We start from the raw sequence: 26,288 nt of genomic DNA, 5'->3' as shown, positions 1-26,288 counted from the left end.
TGGAGAAGGAAATGGAGAAGGAAATGGAGAAATATGTTGCTTTTGATGGCCATACTGAAGGCTTCTAATTTTTATACAGAGAAACTCAGGATGCTTGTTTCCTCTCATTTCCTGGAGCACTTAATAAGAGTGAAATATGCTGTATGAACTTGTCTGAATATGGAACTGTATGTAAACTGCCTTTCTGGAAACAGAGCCTTTCAAGTCGCTGTCTTGATCTCTCCTGTAAGAGTTGTTTTTTCTCCTGCATTGCTGTTGAATCACAAAGCAATCATCTAGTAACCGTTTGTCACTAAAATGCTTTCACCGGTTTTCCCCTTCAACAACACCAGGGAAGTTCCGCTCTGACAGCGCAAGTGGTTTTGAGTACATGTTGAAAGAGCAGGGCTGCAGTTTCATTCTGCGTGCTTGACCTGTCCTGGCTGAGTTGTTTGTGCTGTTATAACTGCTGTGTCCGTGTCCCAGCAGAGATGCAAAGAGCAGAGGGAGGAGCAGGGGCACCTGATGTAGTGCTAATATGGTGCAGTGGGGCTTACAGCTGCTACAAGCAAGAGAATCTTTCCATTTTCTGTTTAATGGCAGAATTTTCAAGATGGCCAAAACAAGTCAATACAAGAAAAATGTTTATTCCAAGTGTTTTTAACCACTGAGGCTAGTGGTGCCCAGAAAAGCATGGAAGGGCTTGTTCTCTGAAAGCCATCTGATACATGGGATGGATTTCTGGCCTTCTGGACACCTTGCTGGTGAATACTAGAAAAAGACTGGAAGATCTCACCCTCTCCTGTCTCCCAAGGGAACCACTCAGCTCCTGCTTCTTAAATGTTTAATTTCAGCACAACACAATCACAAACACAAATGCTCTGTTTGAGTGGTTACTAGAAAACCAGCTAGGACTGATCTGAGGTCTTTCAGCTGTTCTTGTCCTTCAATCTGGACTCAGATGGATACAAATCCCACAGAAAAACTTGGACTAGTGCTTCCAGATATGCATGCTGTAATAACAGTTGGCCACTGGGTAGTTGAAGTGGATTGAGAAGATTGAGTGAAACTGGCAGACTAAGTCTGTTTGTTTGCTTCTGGCTCTCCACCCTACGATTTCCTCCCTCTCATCCTGTATAAACATTGAATGGAAATTTTGCCAATCAGTACTGCTCATGCTCTTTTTCTAAGTGTTTCCCCAGGACTATCTCAACTGCTCTCTCATACTCAGTGCACCTCAGTGTCCTAAACTGGGGATAATGACCACTGTAATAAACATGTCAAGAAAGAGTAATGAAGACAGAAGTAAGATGAGAGCCAGCAAGATTTGTTTGTCATCTTGGTGTTGATTCTAGGTCTTGATGAATCTGCAGCATTTTCATGAGTGACTAGCAGGAGGAAACTGTTTCACTGTATTTCTCTTCCTACTGAAGTACTTACTGGAATGTTACCCCTCCACCTCTGAACAAGATGAATCTTGGGTATGATTCTACTAGCTTCAGCGAGTGCAGTGCACAGTTGCAATCAGACTGCCAGAAAAGAGAGACTGCTACAGATGTTAGTCAGTCATTCAGCAGTGCACGAGTCCAGCATGGCAGATCTGCACGTGAACGTTTGGGAATGTTGTGATTTACTCATTCTGTTGTTGCATATAGCTGCAAAGACAAAACTGATTTCTATATTTAAGTTTGCCGTGTAAAGAAATAGACAGATCTAGCCTTTCTTTTTAATAATGTTTTAGGACCAGGGTACAAAAAAGGTTAATGCATTCATTTTTAAGACAAGTGATAAATGCAATGCAATAAGCACATCCTACATACACAATATATTTCTCTATATAATATGAACACAGATATAAAATAAGTTATACTTGTCTTGGTTTTTTTATCACAGTAGGAACTCAGCTTATATAAAGTGACAACAGGAATTGGAACAAAATGCTGCGTTAAAGCAACAACAAAAACCAAAAGAGTGCATGTGTGAGTGACTGTGTGTGGGGGGGAGGGATAAAATAGGAAATTAAGGGATTTCTGTCAAAATCAAGTCTAGAAAACAGAAATTTTATGAAGTATGAAAAAGAGGAAGGTCTCTAGACTCAGGGTAGAGGTTCTGGAGGGCTTTGAGTATTATTGTGTGGTGAAGAGGAGGGTAGGTGAAGGCTGTCAACATCTGGGTTGTATTTGTGGGGGCACAGATAGCAGAACAAGCTCTGCTCCGTGTTCTCTGCTCTTTCGATCGACCATCTATGTGATAGTGCTGCATTCTTGACTTTACACTAAGAATGGGACCTAGTAACTTTCACTGCACACAATGACAGTAAACGTATCGCTTCACAGGAATGATGAATACCACCACTGTTTAAAGGTGTTTGAAAGAGAAAAAGCAATCCACTTCTGAAATGATCAGAGAGCCTGCGTATTCTTCCTTTCCAGCCCACCTAAAGTCTGTCTCTAGTGCCCCTTCCTTCTGTTTCCTTTGGGATGGTTGTTTCCTTGGCCATACTGGGGAAAAAACTGACCTCCCCTGGAGAATGAATAGGAGGCAGAGGTGCTTGGGAATTCTTAGTGCCTATTCCACAGTCAATAATGAGGAACTCCAGATGCACAGTTCAGAGCTGTTTCTTTTTTTTATTGTTATTTTAAGGACTTGCATCTAACAATGAACCAGATTCCTAAAACTTTTAACCGAGGGACTTAGAATTTGGTATTTCTTATTATTAGGAGGTATTCCTTAATTTGGTCGACAGCTTGGAGATCTTTCTGTGATTTCTTCTTCACTGTCAAGAATCTCAGCCTCCTGAGGTTTGCAAAACCAGTAAAGAACACAATGTGTGGCCAAAGCTCAGGAGTGGCACTGGTAGCTAGCAGATTTCTATTAGCGCTTACTCTGAGAAGATGCAGCCCTCTTGAGTTTTCCTTCTATTTTTGCTACTCAATTTCTCCTAATCTCAAGATCCTTTCTTTACCTCCATGTTTACAGACTACACATTAGAAATCGGGGACATTACACTGAAGAATTAATTGCATATTATCATGAAGATTTGGACTTTTGCTCTGCTTTAGTTTTTTTCTTCATACAGCAGAATAGGTATACATTGAAAGGCAATCTCACATCTAAAGGTATAATTTAAGTAAACATTTCTCTAGATCTTTCTCCCCTCCATTTCCCTGTCCCCTGTAACCTTCCTTTCATTCTGTTATTTTCCTTTTGGATGGAGGGAGGAGATGGGAAGGGAGCTCGTTTGGCAGCTCGTGACCCTCCAACTTGACTTTAATGAGATGATTTGCCAAGGCAAACTCCTCATCATCCAGCATGCCATCTTTGTCGATGTCAGCCAGTTTCCAGATCTTGCCCAGCACCGTGTTAGGCAGCTTAGACCTTACCATCTCCTTCTTTGCATTGGCACCAGTTATTTTACCATCGACAGGTGACAGTGTGTAGAAGATCTCATCATACATGGGCTTGTCTCTGGCCACCACCCACTCAGCATCATCGATCCCTTCGCCAGCGCCTTCACCATAGCCGTGGCCAAATGGACCATGCAGGGTGCCCTCAAAGGCTCCTCCCTTCACCATCTGGGTAGGCCGCTGTGATTCCTCCTGGCGTACAAGCACCATGAGCTGGGCGATGTCATTAGCCAGCATGTCTTCCACAGTCTCCAGCAGCTTGCTCTTCAGAGGCTGGAACTTGCTAAAATCCTGGGCCTGCAACTGATCCTTAAAGCAGGACAATGGAGCAAGAGGTGAGTGACATGGCTGTGTTCAGGGCAGTAACAGTGCAGAGTCCACTCCCTATCTGCAGTTTGGCTCAAAAACTCCTTGTGTAGAGGAAGAGCAGGAAGAATAGCACTCTTTCCTCCAACAGTCCTGCTCCTTGGCACGTGATAGGGTTTCCCTGGCTGGTCTTGCTCTCACATCCTTTTTAAGCCCTGGAGAGAATAGTCTACCTAGCTAACAGAGGGACTGATATGGTACAGAGAAGATTGGGGTTTTACCCAAAAGCCTAGATGATGGCAGTAAGCCTTTCCAAACTAAGTTGAAATCCTCTGCTTGAGGACCAAACTGCTCAGGGCAAACTGTTTGTGCAGTACTTGCTATGTCTTCTAGCTGGTGCTCTGCATTCCCTCTCCTTCTGCACTCTGATAAGGAGTTGTCACTTTAGCAAAAGACTATTTCACTGATAAATCCTTTGTTATCATACTGTGCGTCTCTCAGATGCCACAAAGATGCTAGATCTTCACAGCATAGCCCAATTTTGGTAATTTTCACAGCCAAGCAAAAGTGATTTGAGCAGGGACTGCAGAAATCTCATAAGAATGAAAAACAACATAAGCTTTATCTTTTACCTGCTACTCATTAAATCCAGTGTATTGACTCCTACTGCAGTGGCATAGCTATTCTTGAACATTTAATTGTATACTTTAAGAAGCAGTGAATGGGATCTTCTATTGGGTATACTCTATAGATCTCATTCTCAAGAACTTACGGAAAATACATTGTTCTACAAAAAAGATGAGCAGATGCTGTGTCTTCCACAGGGAGCCGATAATGACTTCAACAGCTAGTAACTGTGAAGAGGCTTCTGCTTGGATTGAAGCCACACACCAACGTAGCCATGCCCTGCATTGTTCAATTATACAATACAAGGCTCTGATCCAAGGTCCTTCAAGTCTTTGACTTGGATGAACATTGGGTCAGGTCTTAGCTCTGCAGCTCAGCAAACTTGCTTCATTGCTTAAAATACATAAGGGGCTTTAAGTTTTCACTGCTCCCTTCTGGTTCTTGCTAGAACCAGAGTGAAGTAGAGGAAAAAAAAAATACAGCTCCCGAGGAGAGGTATATATGTAGGCTTTCTGGGAGATGTACCTTTCTTTTAAAAATAAATTAGCACTATTCTTCAGCCTGGAGATTCTGAAAATGGAACACGGAATTAAAAACTGACAACATAGGATTTCATTCATTTTCTTAAGGGTTACTTAGGCAAAGTCTTCAGAAACTAAGGTAGCAGTAACTTCATGTGAGATTGATGTGCAAAAAGTGTTTACGCTCAAACACAGCCTGCACACAGTTTAAGGCTTGCTTCAAGACTGCAACAGGCCTTTTGCATAGGCAACAATAATCAAGGTCTGCATTGTGGCTTCTGTCCTATTTCCTGCAGTTACTCTAACGCTTTTTCCTTGTGTGTCTGATGCTCGGGACAAGATGCCACTACTTACCTGCATCTTTCTCAGATTAGGGAAGTCTCCTGGTGAGATCTGATGCTCTCGTTCAATGCGGGCATAAATGTCTCCCAAGTTGTTAATAAGCTCTTTCTTTTTATTGTCTTTCCCAAACACTGAGGGCATTTCCTTCTTTAAGGAACTGATGATGTAGGCATGGACCTGAAAGGCATTAAATGACACAGAATGAAGAAGACATATTAAAGACACAAGTTTTCTTTCCCAGTGGACAATCTATATGCCTAAGAGTCAACTCACATCACCCCATCCTGAAGAAATTTAGCTCCTCAGTTTGCATCTATCTGCTGTTTATCACTCCAGCGCTGAGGGCTATGCAGAGACAAGGTGAGGGCAGTGTAGGAGTCCTGAGTATGCAGAGAGTAATACAGCCACTTTCTGGGGATGTGTTTTCCTTCTACTGCGCAGGCCTTTCAGGGAATAGCCACTTCCCAGTCCAAACCAAACATACAGGTTTTGAAGCTCTCTAAACTCTGTTTAATGTTTTACCATGAATGAGTCTTTGACTTGCACGACACTATGATATTGTGTACTTTGTATGTGAGGAATGTACAGATCTAGAACAACTATTTTCATAAAACTAAGTTTGTGTAATGTTTCTTGTTGGCACTGGTCATTCCAGAAGGCAGAATCTTTTCCACTTTCCCCAAAAGAAGTGATTAATGGCAGTGTATTTTAAATGAAATATTCTTGCTTTTTTTTTTTTTTTTTTGAATGGTGTAAAAAGTTTTTTCCCTCATAGCATTCTGAAGAACTTCGTTCAGCTTCTTTTAAATAATAAGAGATGGAACTTCTGGCAGTGCCTGTAATAGTTACTTTTCCCATGCTTGTGGCAGGCTTATCTGCCATTCTTGTCAGTCTCCACCTCTTCCGCATCCATCAGATTTATCTCCTTAAGGCAAAAGACCTACAGACTCCTACTTTCCTTGGTACATGATTCTGACATACTGTATTTGTCTGAATTCTCAATTTGCTAGCACAGTCTAGCTGCTTTCCACATCTCCCCAAGAGCTACCTTCTTTGACCTGTGACAACTCTTCATTCAGGCCTGTTACAACTGATGCACCAAGCAGAGGCAGTTGGCTCTTCCTCAAAGTGCATAGAATAAATATGCTGGGCCTCTGAGTGAAATAAGAGGAGGGGAAAAAAAAAAGAGGCAGGATCCACCAGCTACGTGAGCTAGACCAGCCAAAACCACTTCCCCATATTGTGCATACTGTGGAAGGCCCAAACTGAATGCCTGGGCTCCTTTATGCCAACACTCACCTTGGCCAGCCGTGCCCGCTTGATAAGATCATTCAGCTTCCTTAGGGCTGCGTTGCGGGGGAGGCTCTGGATATCCCTGAACAGGTCCTGCTCCTCTGCCTCAAACAACTTGCGGTTATCAGGGATGAGCAACGGGTGGGACCAGAAGGAGCCAATATAGACTCTGATGACCTCTGGAGTGTTGACAATCTTTCCCAGGGACCACATGAGAGCACCATACACCCTCATCAGTTGCTGGGTCTCTATCTGGTCAGCTTTGTTGAGAACAACTCTCATCTTGTCCTCGTGGTTCTTCAGGGCCTTGATGACCTCCGAGAATTCATCAGAGATGTCCAGCTTGTGCGCATCAAAAAGGAGAATGATGCGGTCAACCCGCTCTGCAAACCACTCCAACACAGCAGCAAAGTCATAACCTGCAAGAGATGGAAGAAGAGCAGAGATGTACAAGCAAGCCTGGCTGTTGTTTCTATTTCCTATTCATAGTCAAAAAAGTTGCCCTACCCAACAGGAAAAGGGAATTAATATCTGCTGGGATCTTGATACACTCCTTGCTGCTATGGTAATGTACCACGTGTTTAAAACATCCCTGTGGATTTCATTACATCTACAGATCGATTAGCAGTGTCTGTCTTTCCCAGCTTCTTTGTGTGTTGGGAGATAATCTACTGACGGCTGTCCTTCACCAAAGAGAAAACAAAGCCCTGGAATAACACTTGGTGATGTTTCAGAGCACTCACAACAACATGGGCTGGATTACATCCTGTGCTGAGACAACACCCTGATCCACATGCTCCTCTTATACGCCACTCATTGGGTCTATTAGGAGAATGTGTGAGACCTTTTCTGCATGTGCTGAGAAATATTTCTGTGTGCAGTTCTACCAACTGCTGATTACACCTGTCCTTACTTTCCTGTATGGAAGTAGCAGGAAAACTAAGGTTTATGTTTTTAAGCGACAGAATTATTTAGAGGAGAAGAGGAAAAATATTGAGTGTACTTTCCCTAAACTTATAGTGTGACATGTGGAAAGGGCACATGGGACAGACCTCTGTTGACAGCTGTTGACTTGGAATCATTGACAGAGCTCTGTGATGGTGTTTTCCCACACACATGCCCAGAGAATTCCCACACAGAAAATTCACAGGGTTGACTTTTTAGTTTTGCTTTTAGCATATAAAAGAGTAGATTACTATATTAAAGCATTTGAATAGCAGAGCAACAGGGTACAGAATTCTTGAGGGAAAGCTATTAGCGTAGATATTAAAAGAAGTAAGATGAAATTAATATTTAAATGTTTAATTCAGAGCTCATTTTTAGAGGACTTTTCTATAGTGTAGAGAACTCAGGATGCTTTGTCTAACTTCAGCCAGAGCTGGAGGTGTTCCACACCTGAAAACATACAAATTTTATTCCATAATTAAATTCAGCCTTACTTCAACATTCTTTTTACCTAGTTTTTATCTCGCAGGTTCTTCTGCCACTTTATTTCAATGTGAGATTACATCCAAAACTGATTTTGACCTACTCTCAAATTAGGTGTTCTCGGTCTGAAGTGTCCTCCTTGCTCATTCCACGGTAATGTGTTGTTTCTTTACACCCAATCTTAGTGTTGTGGACGGTTGCTAAGAGCTCTCACAAAAGCAGCCAGATTTGGCAGTGTTTCACTGATGAGTGAAGCTATCCACATATTGTAGCACAGTTTATTGTAAAGCTACAGAGCATTTGCAAAGCCATCTGCCAAAGCTGCATACAATAAAACCATTATTACAGGGACGTTCAGACAAATGTGAAGGGGAACATTTTCTCTCCAGTGATTCCTGGCTGTGTTTCTATTGAAAAACATGCCTATTTTAAACAGTTTGCTATGACTGATGTGGATTCTTTCACAACTTCCAGATAAGGTTGTGAAAGAAGAACAGATCAGAACATGGACAGAAAATGAATCTCAACTATACAGTACTTTAAGAAAATAGCCAAGATGAATACGATAAAAATTTCCTTCTATTAGACTTTTTTTTTCATGGGGTCAGATTTTGTTCTGATAGCATGAAAAGCATTTGACAGATTTAACACAAAGCTGACAAGCTAGCAGGGTTGTCACTAAATTCATTTCCATGGAGGAAATGATCTTGCAAACATCTTGCCATCCAAACTCCCTAAGGCAGGCTGTAGCTTAATGAATACTTATCTGTGAGCTCCCAGTATACCTGGCAGCACATGTTTAGTTAAGATATGGCAGGATTATGCAATTACTTTTTGTCAAGCCAGACCAAGAATGACACAGTCTTTATGCTGACTGTGGGAAGATGGATGATACCTGTCACGGCATAAAATCTGCCTGACTGTAATGTCAGTGAGGGTGCACGCAGTGGTTCAGCATGTCTCACCATCTAGCTATACTGGTTGTTTTTTGTTTCTGGTTTGTTTGCTTCTGTCTGATAGTGAGCATGTTCTACTGGATTTCTCATCTTGGGGAACTGTGGCCACAGACCCTGTGCTTGCAATCAGGTGGGACACAAAGCTCCTCCTTTATAGCAGTTATCTTACAGCTTGCTGTTAGAAACATTTTACACTGGGCAACTGCTTTTTGTTCTTCACCTCCTTCTTGCTCAGTTTTAGCCACTGGGAGCTCTCTTCACACCATCCTGTTAAAGCCAGTGTAATCTACAGAACAAAAACCTACTAGGATCACAGTCCATCCCTATCTGTCAAGTGAGAGGTTGGCATAGTGTGTCAAGTGCCTGAAGACACCATCAGCAGAAGACGAGGTAGCTAGAAACAGCAAACACTGGCTACCTACAGAGGGACCAGCTCTGGCAGATGAGTGCCTATTCCAGACAGATGATTACTTAATCTGCATTTTTAAAGTGAAAAAGAGAGTTTGAAGGCTAATTCTAAATGAGTGACAGCAATGCCCTTCTGAAAGCACTTCAGGGAAGATCCCAAACAGTCTAAACCAGCAAGCAATCTACACTAGAGAAGAAGAATGTAGCAGGAGGGGGGGACAAGTGCCATTGAGTCTGGCAAATGGCTGTAAAGGAAGGAAAAGTAACACGGAAATGTTACATGGGTTTTGGAAACTTAAAGGTTTCCAAAGCACAGGTAAAGGGACTGAACTCTACAGCAAATCTGCATAGTGTTCTCAGCTAGGAAAGACAGGCTGGTGTCAGATTTGTAATGCTAACATAGACATGAATGAGCACCTGGAGAGGCACACCATGGCTTTTTGCTTTCATGTTGTTTAGTGCAATGGTTTCATGGTTGGGAAGAGACTGGGAGCCTGACAGAGTTCTTACTTCACCTCACTGGAAACAAAGGGAGATCTCTCTAGACAAGTTCAGTTCAGGTGAAGTAAAACTGATGAAAGTATTGTCCAGAGCCAAGTCTCCTTACAAAAGCCTGCTCAGCTTCTACTTACACACAGTGGAGTTTTTCCTTTCTACTTGTTACATGTTTATATCTTTGTCATTTGTGACAGATGGACTGAGTATTTCCTGGTAACTTGGCCAATCCTCAAAACAGTCCATAGTCAGACTTTGATACTTCAGAAGGTATCTGAATCCAGGCCAAGTTTTTCAGAGCAGTGCTGATGCACGGACAGAAGTCCCAAGAGGTTTTTCATATAGTGTCCAAACACAAACTGAGCTCTTCCAGTAAATGTAGTTTGAATCACAGAACCATAGAATGGTTTGGGTTGGAAGGAACCTTTAAGATGTAGTTCCAACCCCCTGCTATAGACAGGGACACTTCCCTCTAGACCAGGTGGTTCAAAGCCCCATCCAGCCTTGGATAGGAGAATTTTGAGAGAGTTGATGCTTGAGAATCAGACCTGTAATGGCCATGAGAATTAAGAATCTCCAGGTAGCAGACAGCTGCTGCCAGGACCGGGAAACACAGTCCTTCCCCATCTTTACTCAGGACACCAAAAGAGTATACAGCGTGTATAAATTATGCAAACTGAGATACTGATGGCCATGGATGTCCTTCCTTAATGAAGGAGATACGTAGAAGATATGTAGGAGATAAGTATGAAACTTATGGAGTGCAGAGGACAGACAACAGAATGTATAAATGTAACAGTTGTAAAAGAAATCAAACTTGTTCGGTAACAAAAATTAAGTTCTTGCCATATATTAACAGGAAAAAAAAAGAAAAAAAAATCCATCCCCCTTCTCTAAAAACAAACAAAAAACCCATAAACTTGATCTTTTTTTTTTTGTTGTTCTTGTTGTTTGCATTCTGCTTTCAGGTCAGAAGAGTTAGCCAGGCTCATGACATCAAATATTTCTACAAATAAAAGGGGCTTAAATTGTGCAGGTTTTCTGCTCTTTCGCTTTGTTCTTAGAGGAAGCTTGGCAGAGTGGCTATTGCACTGCAGTAATGGTAGTGAAATGGGAAGCCACGATTAACTGTTGCCCTTCAGACCTCTCAGGTGGTGTGAAATACAAAATGCAAGCAAACACAATTGCAGGGAACTGTTTTACAGCAGGTGTACAAAATGTCTCCTTTTTAGATGCTTAGAGGGTGTGCCATATTGTTGTCAAAACATGTGACAAAACTCTGGAAAAAGCTGTTTTCTTATTGCTATTGTACCCTAAACATTTAATGAAGGGAGGAATATTGATTCTCTTGGTATTTGCCTTTCTCTTCCAAACACAGCTGTTTGAAATTCAGTCAGAGCTCTGCAGTTGCCTAAGACTAATACCTCCTATCATTTTTTCTTTCACTTTCAGGGTAACTATCAGTTTGAAATACTGAAGCTTCTGGTCACTGGTCCTTGCTTCTCCTTCCCTTCCCAGAATAGCAAGCAAGGCTAGCATGTTTTTCCCTTGACTAGGGGAAGCCTGGGCTGCACTGCAGCCAGCTGAATAGAATGGGGTGGAAGACTGGAATAGCGTGTACTGGAAAAAAAGCTGATGGGGAACGATACTGCCAATCCTCATCTCCTTGCTATGACCTTGTGTTCATTGCTAAAGAGGAAAGGGAGGAGGTGACATACATCAGATGAAGATGAAGCAAGTGTTCAGCATGTATTCAGGAAGCATGACCCTGAAATAGGGGTCAAATGCTACTTGGCCATAGCATTGCTGAACTTGGCAGATTTGGATTTGCTTAGGTCTGTTCTGTGCATGTGTAGGTTGAGACCAATAGCTAGTGGAGTGTGTAAGGCTCATTGTCCAGGGATGCACTGCTACTGAAGTATATGAGTTGCTACTAGGTGGTAAAAGCAGACTACACCAAATGATAAATTATGAGTAAGTTCTAGCTTCTATCTTGGCTCTGCTTTACTACATGACCTGATCTGTGGTTCTCCCCTTTGTTCCTGGTTATTTCACTACAGTTCCACCTTTTCTCATCTTCCCTTGTTGCAGGTGCTGGACTGTCATGTGACACGTGCACAGTGCTTTGCAAATGGATAGCATCCATATTGATATCAAACTGTTAAAGCAGCTGACACTGTGCTGCTATGGTACAAATACAGCAGTCTGTTGCTGTATGATGCATAGCTGGAGACAATAAATAAAAACTGATAATGTAAAAAAAAAAAAGATGCAGAGTGAGGGATGGAGCAGTGTGATGAATAATTCTTCACACATGACAGTTAGGAAAAAGACCAGAGGAGAAATGGCTGTTTTCCAAGTAAGAACAGTAGGAAAATAGTGGGCAGGATGCTTTGGGAATACTTCTCATTAGCCTTTTAAATGAAACCTGTATATCCTGGGCACCAAGTTACCACATACCTGCGATACCACCTGCCATGGAGGAGTCCACAAGTCAGAGTTGCTCAGTACGACAGATCAGTGCAGACTATAATTACTATTTTATTTATTTTTAACAAGAGTCTAAATGTAGCAGCAGCTGTACCAAGTGCTGGTGATTTCACTGCATGCCTAGGGGATGCGGTCTTCAGATATGACAGACTACATCAACCTTTCCTGCTCGACAGGCCTACTTCACCAGGCAGTGAATTTAAGAATTCAGACAGATGAGAAGCTTCAGAACTTGGTCTTGGGCTTCTGAATCATTCCTCAAAAGGCAGTTTCCTTGCTACTGGTCCCTGAAGTATAACAGTACACATGATGAGCTAAGCTGGCACTGGTGGTAAGCAGAGCTACCCTGTTTCAGCAGTTAAAGAACTGGAAATTCTCTGGGGAAACCTCTCCCAGCTTTTGCTTCATTCCCAAGTGAAAGCTGAGCGAGCTGGAAAAGTACAGAAAGACAGAAGTATTTTGTTGTATAAGCAGTTTTGGCACTGTCATGTTTTTTTGCCTAGAAACTGCATCGTTGCTCTGTCTGCCTCCAAAACCAACCTGCTAATCATGGCAGCTGGCTTGCAAGCTTGGTAGCAAAGGCACCAGCCTCACCACTTTTTCCTATTTCTCTGCCACGAGAGCCAGGAGGTGAGCACTCCCTTTCAAACATTGGCTTCCCATAAGCCAATGCCTGGAGCAGCTCTTCTTAAACATAAGCACTTCAGCTCTCTTCTGACTCTTTTTGCTCCCTGGGCTGGGTACCCTGCAGACAGAAATCACTGAAGCTCTTCCAACATCAACAAAGCTATGTTGATCTAAACTGGATGAGGTGCTTGTCCTGTAGCTATTGACAAGCAAACTGGTGTGGCTCATGTGATCAGCTGTCCTGGGTCTACGTGACTATGTAGTGAGATCTCAAACAATCTGTACTTTTGGTTTCTCCCAGATGTTTGGGGAGGTGTTTGCTGGCTTGGGGCAAAGTGCACCAGTGACTTTCCTAATAGCATTGCATTGTGTGCTCTGGCACTGTTGGCATACACTAGCCCAGCTAAAGGATTGGGACACCAAGTCCACTGGGAGGCTGATGGAGAAAATCTGCAAAACAAGGAGCAAGAAGTGCCAGTACATTTTGCAGAAGGATATTTTTAGTAACAGAAAGAGATCTTGCAATATACGTCAGGACTTGAAGTGATGAGGAGAGAGATATGGGAAAGCTTTTTTGTGCCTTAAAGAGGTTCAATTTTAACTCATATTTTATTATTTTTTTTAAAGAACAAAAATGTTTTATCCTAAGCAAATGTTCATCACACTGATTGTTCCAGAAGAAAACTGAGTACTTTCAGTGTTGTTTTGTTGTTGGCTTTTTTTTTTGGCTGAAAAACATTTACGTAATTTAAGCTTTCGTTTAACTCTACTCTAAAGCACTTTCTGCTGAAGGGAGGAACGCTGGCACAGCAAGTTTTTTTTAACCTGATGAAGGTGTGTGCATTTTGCTATCGTTTGTAGACTGCTTGAAAGGAATTCATGGGGTCATCCTGAGATACTAAGAAGCTCGCTAAGAGACTTTGTGTATTCATCAGATCTATTTAGTATCCAGATATGCCAAAAAATTGTGTATGTCTGTGTTTCTCACACCTCATCCAGTCCAGCCTAGATTTAGGAAGCCTGGAAGCAATTGTTTGTGCAATACAGACAGATGGTTGACTGACACTTTCTGATGGAAATCTGCTCTGCTGGGGAATACTGGACTGATAAAGACATTATTGACACTGTCAGCAACCTTCCCCAATAGTATTTAAATTCTCTTTAGCAAATAGCAAATCAAGCTGAAGGGGTTTCAGTAGTTGTGCAGCATCTCTGAGAGGCCCCTGCTAGTCTTTCTGTCTAGAATGCGTACAGCTTAAGAGGAAACTCATGCAATCCATTTGGTTTTAATTATTATCATTTGGAAGAGAACTGAACCTGGCACTTACCTCTGCTAATTCTCTGCTTTTCTCCAGAAAGGATTCCTGGTGTATCAATGACACTGATGCTCTCTAATACAGGATTAGGCAGCTGGGCACATACAAACCTGTGCAAAAAATAAATGTTTAAAATAAAACTGAAAGATTCTTGTGATGCATTGAACATTACAGGCAGCATGGGAAAGTAAGGGCTCTGATCTCCCTTAAAACAAATTTTCAGTTGAGGTTTGGAGCTACTCCTCATTTAAAGAAATGAAAAAGTGGCCAGAATTGAGCACTTTCTCTGATATAGCTTTTTCAGAACACGAGTTTCAGTTATGACCTATGATGTCGGTCTTTTTTTTCTGTGGCTCCTATATTGCAAATTATTAATGAAAAACAATGTAGAAATCCAAATGTTTTTATTTGCTATTCAGATTTTAGTGAGAAGTGGTATTTCTTTTTTGTCATTTGAGCATTCCCCTGCAGGAACCTGAACTCAAGTGAATAGAAATAACTTCAATAAATCAACAATGTTGTAAGCTCTTTATCTATTTTTACATCTAGTCTTAAGCAGAAAACGTGCTATCTGTGCTGTTCTTCCACCGTGGAAATCCTATGTCTGAGCAACATGAGATCTCAAGAATTGACTTAGTCTCCTCCTGCATTAAGGCAGGATCAATCAGATGTTTATCTGAAGTGTTCTTCAAACCTGTAAGGATGTACATTCAACATTCTCAGAATTTTGCTGAGAGTCTACTTATTCTTGAAGCAAAAACTTTTTCTTAATGTCTTATCTAAATCTCCCATGCTACAATGCTTTTTAGTCTAAAATACAGTAGGCATGGAAAATGGTTTATATTCTCTCAATTCTGACAGAAGACCCTCTGTTGTTATTGTATCTCCCCTCGGTGTTTCCTCTAAAGAAAGCCAGGTTTTTTCAAATATCTTTCATTCTTTCCAGCTGCTGTTCTAGTTCATTTTCTAAGTTACCAAAGACCTTTTCAGTTTTCCTTTCAATTCCTTTCAAATTGTTCTACATATTTCTCCAGGCATAACGCCCCAAAATGATGTGGTTTTCCAGCCACAACCTTGTCAGTGATGAACAGGTGGATGGATTTGTACCTTACACGTGACAGTACTGTTTATATCCTTAAGGAAGAAGTTTGCTTTTTTCCTAGCAATGTGACACTGCTGATTGACACTAGGTTTGTAATTCATTCACTCCACTCCCCTCCACAGCTTGATTTCTGTGTAATTCCTCTGCACTTAGTTGTTCACCATCTACACAAATCACTAGCTAACAAGAGTACCTTCTGCCCGTTCTTAGAGGGATGCAGATCTTCAGTTTCAGTTGCTGATAACAGCAAAGCACAGCATAAAATCCTATCTGTTTACACGGTTCCTGGTTGCATTTCATGGATAGTCTTTTTCTGATGGTATTCCAGGCAGCTTTAAATGTGTGCCTACGTATGTGTATTAATAGGGTGGTAAGATGTTGATGCATTAAAAAAATGTTACTGTGGGAAGAAGCAGAACCACATAAAGGACCGAGCTGCCACAAAGGCCACTGCATGCACTGAAGGCAGATAGGGCCTCTGATGAATAGCTGATTGTGATGAAGTCCCACAGCTACGAACTCCTGCAGAGTATGCTATAGCCTTATTCTCTTTTTTTTCTTCTGATGAGTAAATCATTATGGGTTAGATAAGCATCTTCATGCCTAAGCTGTCAGATATTTCAGCCCAATATTTCTGCCTCTTTCCTCTATCCACAGCCTGGTAGGTGGCAAAAGAAGCATTTTTGAATGAATGCATAACGCCTCACGCAGAAGAGGGGAGCTAGCTTGGCTCTCCTGATGTGTGCCAGGCATAGCAACAGAGAACAAATGCTCAGGAGGTCATGTTATTCCCTTTCCTGCCAGCCCAGGTTTGTTCTCCATTGTTACGGCCCTAAGCATATCTTGCAGTCTGACATTTAAATGGCTCAGGCAAGGGGATTTTCCATCAGTTTCTCCAAGGAAAGTACTCCACAGGAAATTTTAGATAGAAGGTTAGGGGCCAACCTGAATAAGTGCTTTCTGGCTCTGTGGCAAGTTGTTAAGGATGCTGCCTTCCTGTTGTCGCAGCAGAACTGCAGTATCTCAGGGAGCACTATTTAGTTCCGTCCTGAACCACACAAAGGAAAAAGTGTGATGCCAAACCGGACTTTTACTACCTTTAAGGGTAGAGCATGGGTTTGAAAATGGAACCTACTATTTGTGATGTCTTCTGTTTATAACAAAAAGGCACCTCTACCTTAAGCTTTCCAAGACAGATCTGAGGGGGTAGGAGGAATCTTGCAATCATCGATCAAGCCAAAGTGATACGAAAGTAATGGCTGAGATTCTTGATTTTATGCCAGGCTCTTGGTGCCAAATAAGCCCTCTGAGGTGCTGCCTGTAATCTCTCTGCTGGGATCCCTCCAAAGCTGGGGTACTGCCAGCAGAGTTGGAGAGAGGAAAACAAGCCCCACTTTGATACTCAAGAAGTACCTGATACAAGGAGAGTGGGAAAAGAAACAAGTTCTGAGCAGAGTAGTGCAGAGCTGCCTTCTCCTTTCAGTCCAGGACAGGTTGTCAGCCCCACCTCCTGCCTTAACCAGGAAGGTATGCATAGGCACTCCATCTCTTGGAAAAGGAGAACGGAGAGAGGCTCTGAGCAGCAAGATTAGTTGTTTCCCAGACAAATCCTGACTCTTTCCTTGCTTCCTGAAGGTGGCAGATCCTAGTCCCTCCTGGGAGGAGTGCACCAGCTGAGGCAGGATGCTTACTGCTTTTGCATCCCTATTTAGCTCACCAGGAGTAGCAGGCTCTGCACCACGCTGGACGCAGTGCTGCAGGCTGCCACCTCTCATATGAGATGAGCATGGTCTGTGCAAACACTGCTGCCTTGTGCTGCTCTGTTGCTTTCCACTGGTTTTTTCACCCAGAGGTGAAACGACCTGCCCGTGGTTGCTCTCTCATCTCAGTTCAGAAGAGTGGCTGCTGGAGGTCACTTCCCATCTCTAAATTTCCAGCTCACAACTTCCTACCTGAGGGAAGTGCCTTAGCACTCACACAGCAGCATCAAGGCAGAGACATCTTTGCACTGTCTCTTGCAGAGAAGATGGGTCTACAACATGAATAAGCACGGGTGACTCGATTAAGCTCAGTGGCTGTACACTTACATCAGCTACACTTCCAGCCCTCTCTGAGTTATTTCTTGTTTAAGCTCAGTTTCCTAACTGGCTGGGCATTACCATCTGCATCTTCAGCACTGTGATGCTCATACTGTTGAGCTATTCCCTTTTAGTGTGTCATCTTCTACCAGTCCAGAAATCTTTTTTTAAAATGTGTTTTCACGAAGAAGGTTAATTAGCTATCCTGACTACTCTCTGCACTGCCAGCAGTACTGCATCTCAGCTGCTGCTGAATCACTGCTGTGTCTCTCTGCCCTCCTGTCCACACAGGCAAACGCTTGATGCCTTCTTCCCAAGGGAAGAGCGGGAGGAGAGAGTAATACCACAGCATGATGCAGTGAACTAGGCTAATGGATACTTAGCAATAGCAGAGATACCTTGCTGTAATAAAAGCAAATTGTATTTGTAACATATCAGTCAGTTCAGCTGAACTTGCTTTTTGCCCTCTATGCCTGGCTTTGCTACTCTTACTGTTGCTTCTCTCCAGCAGCGGACTGTTAGCCAGTTGTGGCTGCTACTGGCTATTAGCAGAGCTCTTTTGGATGACATTCTCCACATTTACCATCTCTGTTCTTTAAACAGGAAGCTTGTTGCACCTTCCCATGCAGGGTGTGGGCAGCTACTGGACTTGTCAGCTAGGTATGGATGTTCTGGGCTCTGCAAGATTTTGAAACATATCAAGTCTGTCTAACAGAGGACCACACTGCTGTATGTGAGCTTGTGTTCTGAACAGATATTGCTACCACTGTGAGGTTCTCTGAATAAGCAATGACGAGAGAAGAACCTAATCAAGCTTATTCCCATGCTTCTCCTTCCCTTGCCTGTCTCACTTCAGTCTACACCAGCATATCTATGGACAGTGCTGATAGGAGATGCCACAGTCTACAATTTGTAATTCTCAAAGCCTGGAAGTCAAAAATGGAGTAAGTCCATCTTTCCTGGTTGTTTGGCTGAGTAGCTGCCATGTTTGCAATGTCTTCCACACTGTGTTAACATGGATGGGTGTAGTTGGACAGTTTGTTCCCATCTGCCTGGTGGAGTACAGTTTGTGCTCATCTAGGATATGGGTGTGTGCTGCTAGCTTCCTGCAAGGCCTAAATCCAAAACTCAGGACGATTGGAGTACATTTAGGGAATGGAAAGGTTACAGTCCTGGTGTCCCAGAGCTGCTGTATAAAGCCCCCTCCCACCTCAAGGCAGTTTTGTATGGTAACGTAGTATCTTCTCAGCTGTTTTTTGTTAGTATGTGAGGCTGTATGTATAAGGCCTCATGGAGGGACATCCAAGTAATGTTTAAAAAAAAAAAAAATGGAGGGGGGCAGCTGGGCAAGAAAGCAGAGATAGGGATATTATGCCAGTTCTGCCCTAGTGACTTCAGGGGTTGCATCTGATCGGAATACTTATCTTCAGAGAACTGAGCTGACTGCTCAGAAGTAGCAAGGAATATTAATGCAAGGGAAAGTGAAGTATAATGATAATTTATGTCTGGACTCCTACAGCATGAGTATGACAGGCTGCGCTTTGTTCTTTGTTTTGTTTGTTCAAGTAAAATTAAGGTTTGACCTACCTGATTTTATTAATCCCTTCAGTGAGTGATTGATGTATATGTGGTAGGACTGGAATGGCTTTGCATCAGCCATGTGGATGGGAGTGGTGAGGAAGGACAGAAGAGCCTTATCCTTTTAAATTGCTAGCTATGCTGCTCATTACATTCTCGCTTTATACTCCAGAGCAAATAAGTTCTTGAGTACTGACCTGTTCAAAAAGGCATTGCCAAAGGCATTAAGTTTCCTGAACGGTTTTTTGGGATCCACCACCAGTGCATTTCCAGGAACAATTCCTTCCACATCTCCTTGCATAACAGCTATAAAGGAGTCAGTTGTAGGCTCTGGTCCAATCCTCATTCCCGGGAAATCCTGCTCCAGCAGGTACCTATAGGTGAAAAAACAGGGTGCAGGCATGAGACATGAGCTGCCTAAGTCCTAAGTGCTGAGATCCCAGAGAAATTACGTAGCTCGAGAGTATGAGTCCTTCCAAGACTATTTTTAGTACTGTCACTGTATCATTCGATTAATGTTGCAGTAATTTTTCTACTTGGGATCTCCACATTTAAGGCCTCTGCATTTCAGGTGGATTTAAAAAAAATGAGAAGGTTGTACAGCAAGCAAGAGATTTTTATCATATTTTGATCATTTTGTATATTTCAATCCTTAAGACATTTGGAACAGATTTAGCACAGCAAAGAGAAAACAGCAGCACACTGCTATCACAGAGTTAATCCTGAAACCTTACTGGCCTTTGGTGCCAATATCAATTACTTCACTGCAGCTCATTTCAGCAGGCTCATCCAACTAATGTGCTTAGCCCCCAGTCCAAATCAGTCACTTAAATGCCAGCTTCTTCTGTACTTGGCTGTTGAAGTCTTCAGTCTCCCTTCCCGTGTGCTTCTGCAGTGCAGTAACAAGTTTGCTATATAAACCATTCAAGCATATTGAGCACTAAGCACGTGCATGGCAGAGCATATCTCAGTATTTGATACCAAGCTAAATGAAACAATAAGCACAGCATTCCTTATTATTTCTTGAGCTTCTGACAGCCTCTCTGTACAGTTTAGCAAGCTTCAGGGAAAGATAAGTCACCTGTAGGCTCATAGGACTTTGAACAGGAGCCTGGCAGAACATTCTGACTTCACTTGCAAATTCATAATAGGTCAAAGGTGTGTGCATGAGATAGTTTCCTTTGGTTTATAAAGGAGCCAAATGCCATCACTGGGAGCAAGGCTGCCTTTTTTGTGCAGGTGCAGAAAACATGTCTCTCTGTGCCAAGAACTGAGACTGTTTTGTCTGCATCACTTGCAAGAGGGAGCTAGAACTAGTTCAGCCCTCTGTATGGGATGACATTGGCCCACCTGGCCTGGTGACAAGCTTTGGGCTGTTATATGAGGAATATATAACTGTCAGACTATGGAAGTTAGTACAGTATTGTGTTGCTTATTGACAGTAGATGCTGGCACTTCCTCTTCGGTTGCTTTAATCTAGCTTTTATGATGAAACTAAAAGATAAATACAGAACCGCAGTAATGTTAAAAATAGATTCATGGGATGGAAAAAAAGAAGAGGAAGGAAGAGGTGGGGACTTCTAATGTCTGAGATAAGAACTAGCACTAGTTCACTCAAGTGAGTCATGAGTGAGTAAGTAAGTCTTGAGAGAATAAGTTCTTATGTGAAGCACTACAGCACCACTAGCATGAAGGCCTGCGATCACTTTCTGGGGGGTTCCTGCTTTAACCATCACTTCAAAAGAGGTTCTCAGTCCAGTGCTTTAGGAACAACAAAAGCTTTTTGTGCTCATCCAGCAGAGCTATTTACTGACACTATGTCAGTAAATACATCTTTATTTCCAATGAGCAAGGCTACAGCAAATGGATCTAAAGATAAAATAAGCAAGTGTATGATCAAGATAAATTGCAAGTCATCTCTGACTTGATGTGCATTAATGAAGAGAATGGCTGCAGCAAGAACAACTGGAGCAATGATGTGATACCCTCAGTAGTTGACCATCTCTTTCTTGACACGTTATGTCGTCTTACCTTCCCAAAGTAGTTTCCAAGTACTGTGCTTACCATATTGTCCCCAGAAATAACAACTTCTAATGAAATCAACTCTGAGGTGAAACAGAAGCTGTTTGTTCCCATAAAACTGAAATACTTAAGGAAGGGAAGGAAACAGCCCTTCTACCTCCTTACACTGGGGAGGGTAGGCCCTATATAAAGCCTACCTAGGGGTTCTTCAAACTTTCCTATGTAAGTAGGTCATTGCTTAAGAGTCAGTTGGCAGCTGATGCTGCAGAGTGCCAACTCCCTTACTGATAATCACAATATGCCTTCCTGGCAGCTGTTGTAACCACTCTAGTTTGAAGGAGAAGACACTTCCCCTTTCTCTCCCCCTCCCTGCAACTAAGGGCATTGTAGATTGTGATGCGAATGTGCTCGGCTGAGTTCCCTGGAAAACTCTTCACACTTGAAACAACTGTTTGCTAGGTCAGAAGCCATTTAGCCAGACGCTGGAAACTAAGCTTAGGTCTCTTGGATGGTAGAACAAAGTGTTACTACCTGATGGACATCTCTGCCATGTTAGTCACTGCTACTGGCTTTCTTCTGCTTAGGCTTTGTACTTTGCTTTTGTTCTGACATTAAATATTTAAGAGTGATACAAAAACAGGCTTCACTGCATATACAGCAATAAATCCTTGAGTTCTCCCCTTGCAAATGCTAGAGATAAAAGAAACTGTAATATTAATAGCCAAGTGCAACAAATGAGGTGCATTAAGAAGCTGACCTTACCCCACATGCTAGATCTCAGCTTTGCTGAGACAATAACTTGCTTCTTTTATACTGGTTTGAGGTGTGCATGCAATATGATGGCGCTCAAAGTGCCAAGGGAACACACACACAAAAAAAGGGCTTTTTGTTTGTTGTTTATAGGCAAGACTTCTGACAAAGTCTAAGCAAAAGTCCTGTACATTATAACAGCACTCCCCATCCTGCCAGGCTGCTTGAAAGAAGCACAGCTTTTTATCACAGCTCCACTGAACTAAAGTTTCAAAGCACTTCTGATTTATTTCTTGTAAAAGACAACAAAAATCTCAACAAAAGCCCTCTCATGGAGAAGAAATTATGAGATGATGTTAATTGACTTAATGTGCAGCAAGCAGTGTGAGAGCAGAGATGATGATTTGCGCTGTATTCTAAGTAAAGCTTCTCTGGAAGATTTGGATACATTGTGCAGCAGGGTGTCTGCATTACTGATTTCACTGCACACAGGACAAATACAAGAGGATTTATTGACACTTGTCTGGGGGTGGGAGGAGGCTTTTGCTAGGCAGTGACACAAGCTGCCTCTGCTAACAGAGGAAAGATGAACACATGCAATTGTTAAATCTGTGGGGCTCTCTGAAAGAGGACAGCAAACAATGGCTGTGGGAGACACCAACTGCTAGGAAGCAGCAGCTGTAAGGCTATTTCCCCTGTGAGAACAGTGTGCTGAGCTACTGGACACCTTCCAGGGCCTGGGGAGTGACCTCATACTAGGTTGGGAAGCCTGCAGAAAGCACCAGGCAAGAGCTGCACATTTATTTCTAGCCTATCCACTTCTTGGAGAAGTGTCTGGAGTTGGTATCTGGTTAAGAGCGTTGCGTTGCCTGCTGCCTTTCAGAGCTGTCCTTGTACCTAGTGAAGATGATGAGGCATGGGCAGAAAAACTGCACAAGGGCAGAGCTGGCCTGACCAGGTATGGTGTGGCATAGAAGCCAGGCAAGGAGATCCCAGGCTCTCCAGGCAGGAATGCCTCACAGGATGTGGGGGAGGGAGCCATTTGCTAGTGATGAGTCATGCAGGAGCCCTGCAGGATGCTGTGGCAGCAGAGGTGATGCAGGCTGGAGAGGATGAGGAAAGGGAAGGAGGGCAGTAGGAGGAAATGGTGAGAACTGCCTGGTGGAAGCAGAGATGAAAGGTTCAGGGCCACATGGGGAGGTCACAGAAGGGCTGCCTGGCATAGCTTGTGACAAGTGGTCCAGAGAGGCCAGAACATGTAAATGATTAGCTGTTAAGACTGGGTACACCAGAAAAGCAAGCCATGCTGACAGTCAGTAGGGCTCTGGCTAGCTTGTTTATTTTATTAACAGGATAGCTACACAAAAGCCAGGATTATTTTTAGAAAAGACCACAGAATCTAAGTTAATTAGGAGAGTAATGTTCTATCTTGCATTCCCATCCTCTTACAGGAAACATTAAAAGCAATAACATTAGATGCAGGCTTCAGCAGCATCCTCCTGTCCTAAGGAAGTTATCTGCTCTGGCTGTTGGTCACAGGTAGAGGAGATGCCTTGCCTCCAACATTCAGGCCTTTCAGATCCCAGCTCTGCAGAAAAACAAATGGATGCAGATAAACTGGAGGGAGGAAAGAAGATGAAATAGGAAGCAGGAATATAGAAATCACTTGATGATGCTGCATTTATTATTTTTTTTTGCATAGCAAAAAAAGTGTTCAGTTCTCTACATTTCTGAAAGCAAGAGAGAGAAAAGCATGATTTAGCCAGCACTTTGGTCTTGCTTTGCTGACTTTGACCCACACAGTTCACCTCACTCCTCCTCCAGGAATTTCTGTGACCTTGACTGCCTTGCTTTTGCCTACTGATAAGAAAGCAGTTTCACTTCAAGACACTGGGTGCTCTCTTCAGATTTTTTTTTTTTTCCCCCCTTCAGAGCTTTTCATTTCTTCTTTGCTTACCTCAATGGGAACAAAGAAAAGGAGACAAATTCATCTATAAGGTAGGTGAACAAATGTTTTTGGACACATCTTGTTTCATGCTAACACTGAGACATAATAGTGGTTTCACTTTCTACTTCTCCCTCCCATTTAATTCTGCCCTGCTCTCTGTTGCTAGCTCCCACTCACCTTCCCATAATAACTGGAAGCTAATCCAGTGCTTGTCCCAGTTCTCTAACTACTAGTGCCTGCAAGCTCATGTTGGAAGCCTACTACAAGCAGCACAGTTTCCTGGCACCTCCTGCCTTTGTTTGGTTGGAAGCATACTGGAGTTCTCTCACTGCAAGAGACCCACAGGTTCTTCAACAGTTCAACTTTCACCTTCTCATGCAATTTTAAATAGAGAAACTTCGGCTTTCTAGCTCATCCCAGACTTGTGCAAAGAGGGCTGTGAGAAGAAGACACAAGCATGAAATGCGCTGGTTGAAGAAAGGTTCAGATCACCTTGCTGACCTAAGGGATTTCTTGCCTTCCCACAGAAGAGAAGGCTCATCTCTTCCTTTTGCCTGGAACATGCTTTAAGCATGAAGACTTGCACAGAAGGAGCTCAAGCTTACAGAAAAAGGAACACAATTGAGCAAAGGCAGGAATGACTGCCAACCACAGCACCCAAGTGTGACTGCAGAGAAAAGCTGATGCTGGTGATCCAGATAAGCATTAGGAAGAGATGCTCTAGTTTTATAGCCAGCAGCATCCTCACATTTCAGGAAAGTTCTGCTCTGAGACATCAGTAACTGGGAAGGTAGAAAGAGCCTCTCAAATGCATTTGGTATGAAGTCACAGAACAAAGATCCGGGGTGGAATCGGACAGTTGTCCTATACAAGTCAGCCTCTCATTTTTCAGAAGAGCAACACCCATTCCAACCACATGCCAAATGCTTCTCAGGGTCATTCACATCCCTTCATCATCTACCTGACCTACTCACAGTGAGAAAGGCTTTTTCCACTGTTAAATTTTACTTGTCAGGTGCATGCCTGACAATACATTCTGTTCTTGGCTCCTGCATTACTAGCAGGAATACTACAACACACAAACACCCTGCATTCCTCAAGGTCACTCCTGGAGAGGCACAGCCAATTTGATTCACTTCTCTCTACTATGCACAGCTCCCTCCTCCACCAATTCATACCGGTAGAACAAAGGCCTGGCTGCTTGTGGCCTGTGTCCAGATATACACTGGGGTAATTCCACAGATTTCAACACAGCCACACCAGAGTAATGCTGGAATTTAATGCTAAGCTCATGAATCACGTAGGAAATGCAGACAGCACAGCTTCAGCTATGATCCCAAGAGAAAGGCTGCTGCAAGCTGAACTAGCAGTGTCTGAACAGAGATCTCTGCAACAAAGTCCAGCTGGAAAAATGTAACCCTCTCCGTGCAGGCTTCATATCGAGTCTGCTGCTGGCAATTGCTCTCCTCTGCAGTCAGGAATGAACGTGCTTCAGGCACTGCAGCAGGCTGCACTGTAACAGGACTAGATTTCAGAGCCCCTATGACTGGTAGGTCTTTCGCGCATGCACACACCTAAACACATGCTAGGCTCTGCATGTTGCCTCTGGGCACAGCACAGAACAACACCAAGGTGAGGCACAGAGCATTACAAACCCAAGAACCCACCCTAACTTCACCTAGGCCCGTGGCTGCCCTACCACCCAAGCACTACGACAAGACAGAAAGAATGAGTCCCATCACAGAAAGATGCAACCTGAGCAGTCACAGGGGTACCTCTGCGAGGCTTTCCGTGCTCTCTGCGCTTTGACCGAGCAAGAAGGCTACAAATGACTCACCGCTCCCTGCTAATGCCCTGCCCTCAGCTCTATTCGCCACGTTGGTGTTCTACCAGCTATCCCAGCTGTACCGTGCTGCTGGAGTTCAGCCTAAGAGCTGCTGCCCGGCACCAGGGACACCGAGATGGGAGCTGGGTGCGGACGGCACACGGGTACAAAAGACTCCAGGGCAGGGGCACTCCCTGGCACCCGCACGGCCACCGAGGGGCTGGGCGGCCCCGTTTTACCTGATGAAAGTGGTCTTCCCGGTGGAGTACTGCCCCACCAGCAGCACCATGGGCTTGTTGTCGAAGTCGGCATCCTCCAGGGCGGGCGAGTGGAACTCGTGGAACTTGTAGTGCTCCTCCAGGGGCAGCAGTTTGGTTTTGTAGAGCTTCTTCAGACCCTCGCTGACCGTCTGGAACACCTCGGGGTCCTTCCTCCGGCGGTCGTCGGTGCCCAGCCAGCTGAACATCTTCGGGCCGCCCGAAGCCAGCTCCGCCGCGAGCGCCGAGGTCGGGAGAGGGGCGGTGCGAGGGGCTGCGGCCGGGGCTACCCCCGCATGCTCCCTTCGGGACCGCTGTCCGCCGCGCGATCGGCACCGGCGGTTTCGGTCAGCACACGCTCCTCGCGGCCAACCGGCGCCGGGAGACGCCGCTTCCCTTCGCGCCGCCGGCTGCCGGCGCGGGCATACCGCGGTGAAACGGCGCGAGGGGCGGGCGGAGGCGGCAGCGCCCTCAGAGCGCGACGGGAGGTGTTTAAGGGTTGGCCCTGCAGGAAATGGGCAGGCGCCGGAAGT

The 26,288-nt window shown here is 43.7% G+C and overlaps 1 protein-coding gene across 1 annotated transcript; it reads right to left on the bottom strand.

The window, feature by feature from the left end:
- Nucleotides 1–1,693: 1,693 nt before the first annotated feature.
- Nucleotides 1,694–26,288, bottom strand: EHD3 (EH domain containing 3). The gene is made up of 6 exons (XM_010715515.3): nucleotides 25,738–26,288; nucleotides 19,151–19,327; nucleotides 14,208–14,305; nucleotides 6,482–6,894; nucleotides 5,195–5,359; nucleotides 1,694–3,695 (listed from the first exon to the last, which is right to left on the bottom strand). Exons 1-6 carry the CDS (start codon nucleotides 25,962–25,964, stop codon nucleotides 3,168–3,170), a joined length of 1,608 nt encoding a protein of 535 aa, XP_010713817.1. The 5' UTR covers nucleotides 25,965–26,288; the 3' UTR covers nucleotides 1,694–3,167.

Source organism: Meleagris gallopavo, chromosome 2, assembly GCF_905368555.1.
Source record: "Meleagris gallopavo chromosome 2, MGAL_WU_HG_1.1, whole genome shotgun sequence".
Lineage (NCBI taxonomy): Eukaryota > Metazoa > Chordata > Aves > Galliformes > Phasianidae > Meleagris > Meleagris gallopavo.
Note: the sequence above shows the minus strand (reverse complement) of the source record. Positions and strands in the feature narration are given on the sequence as shown.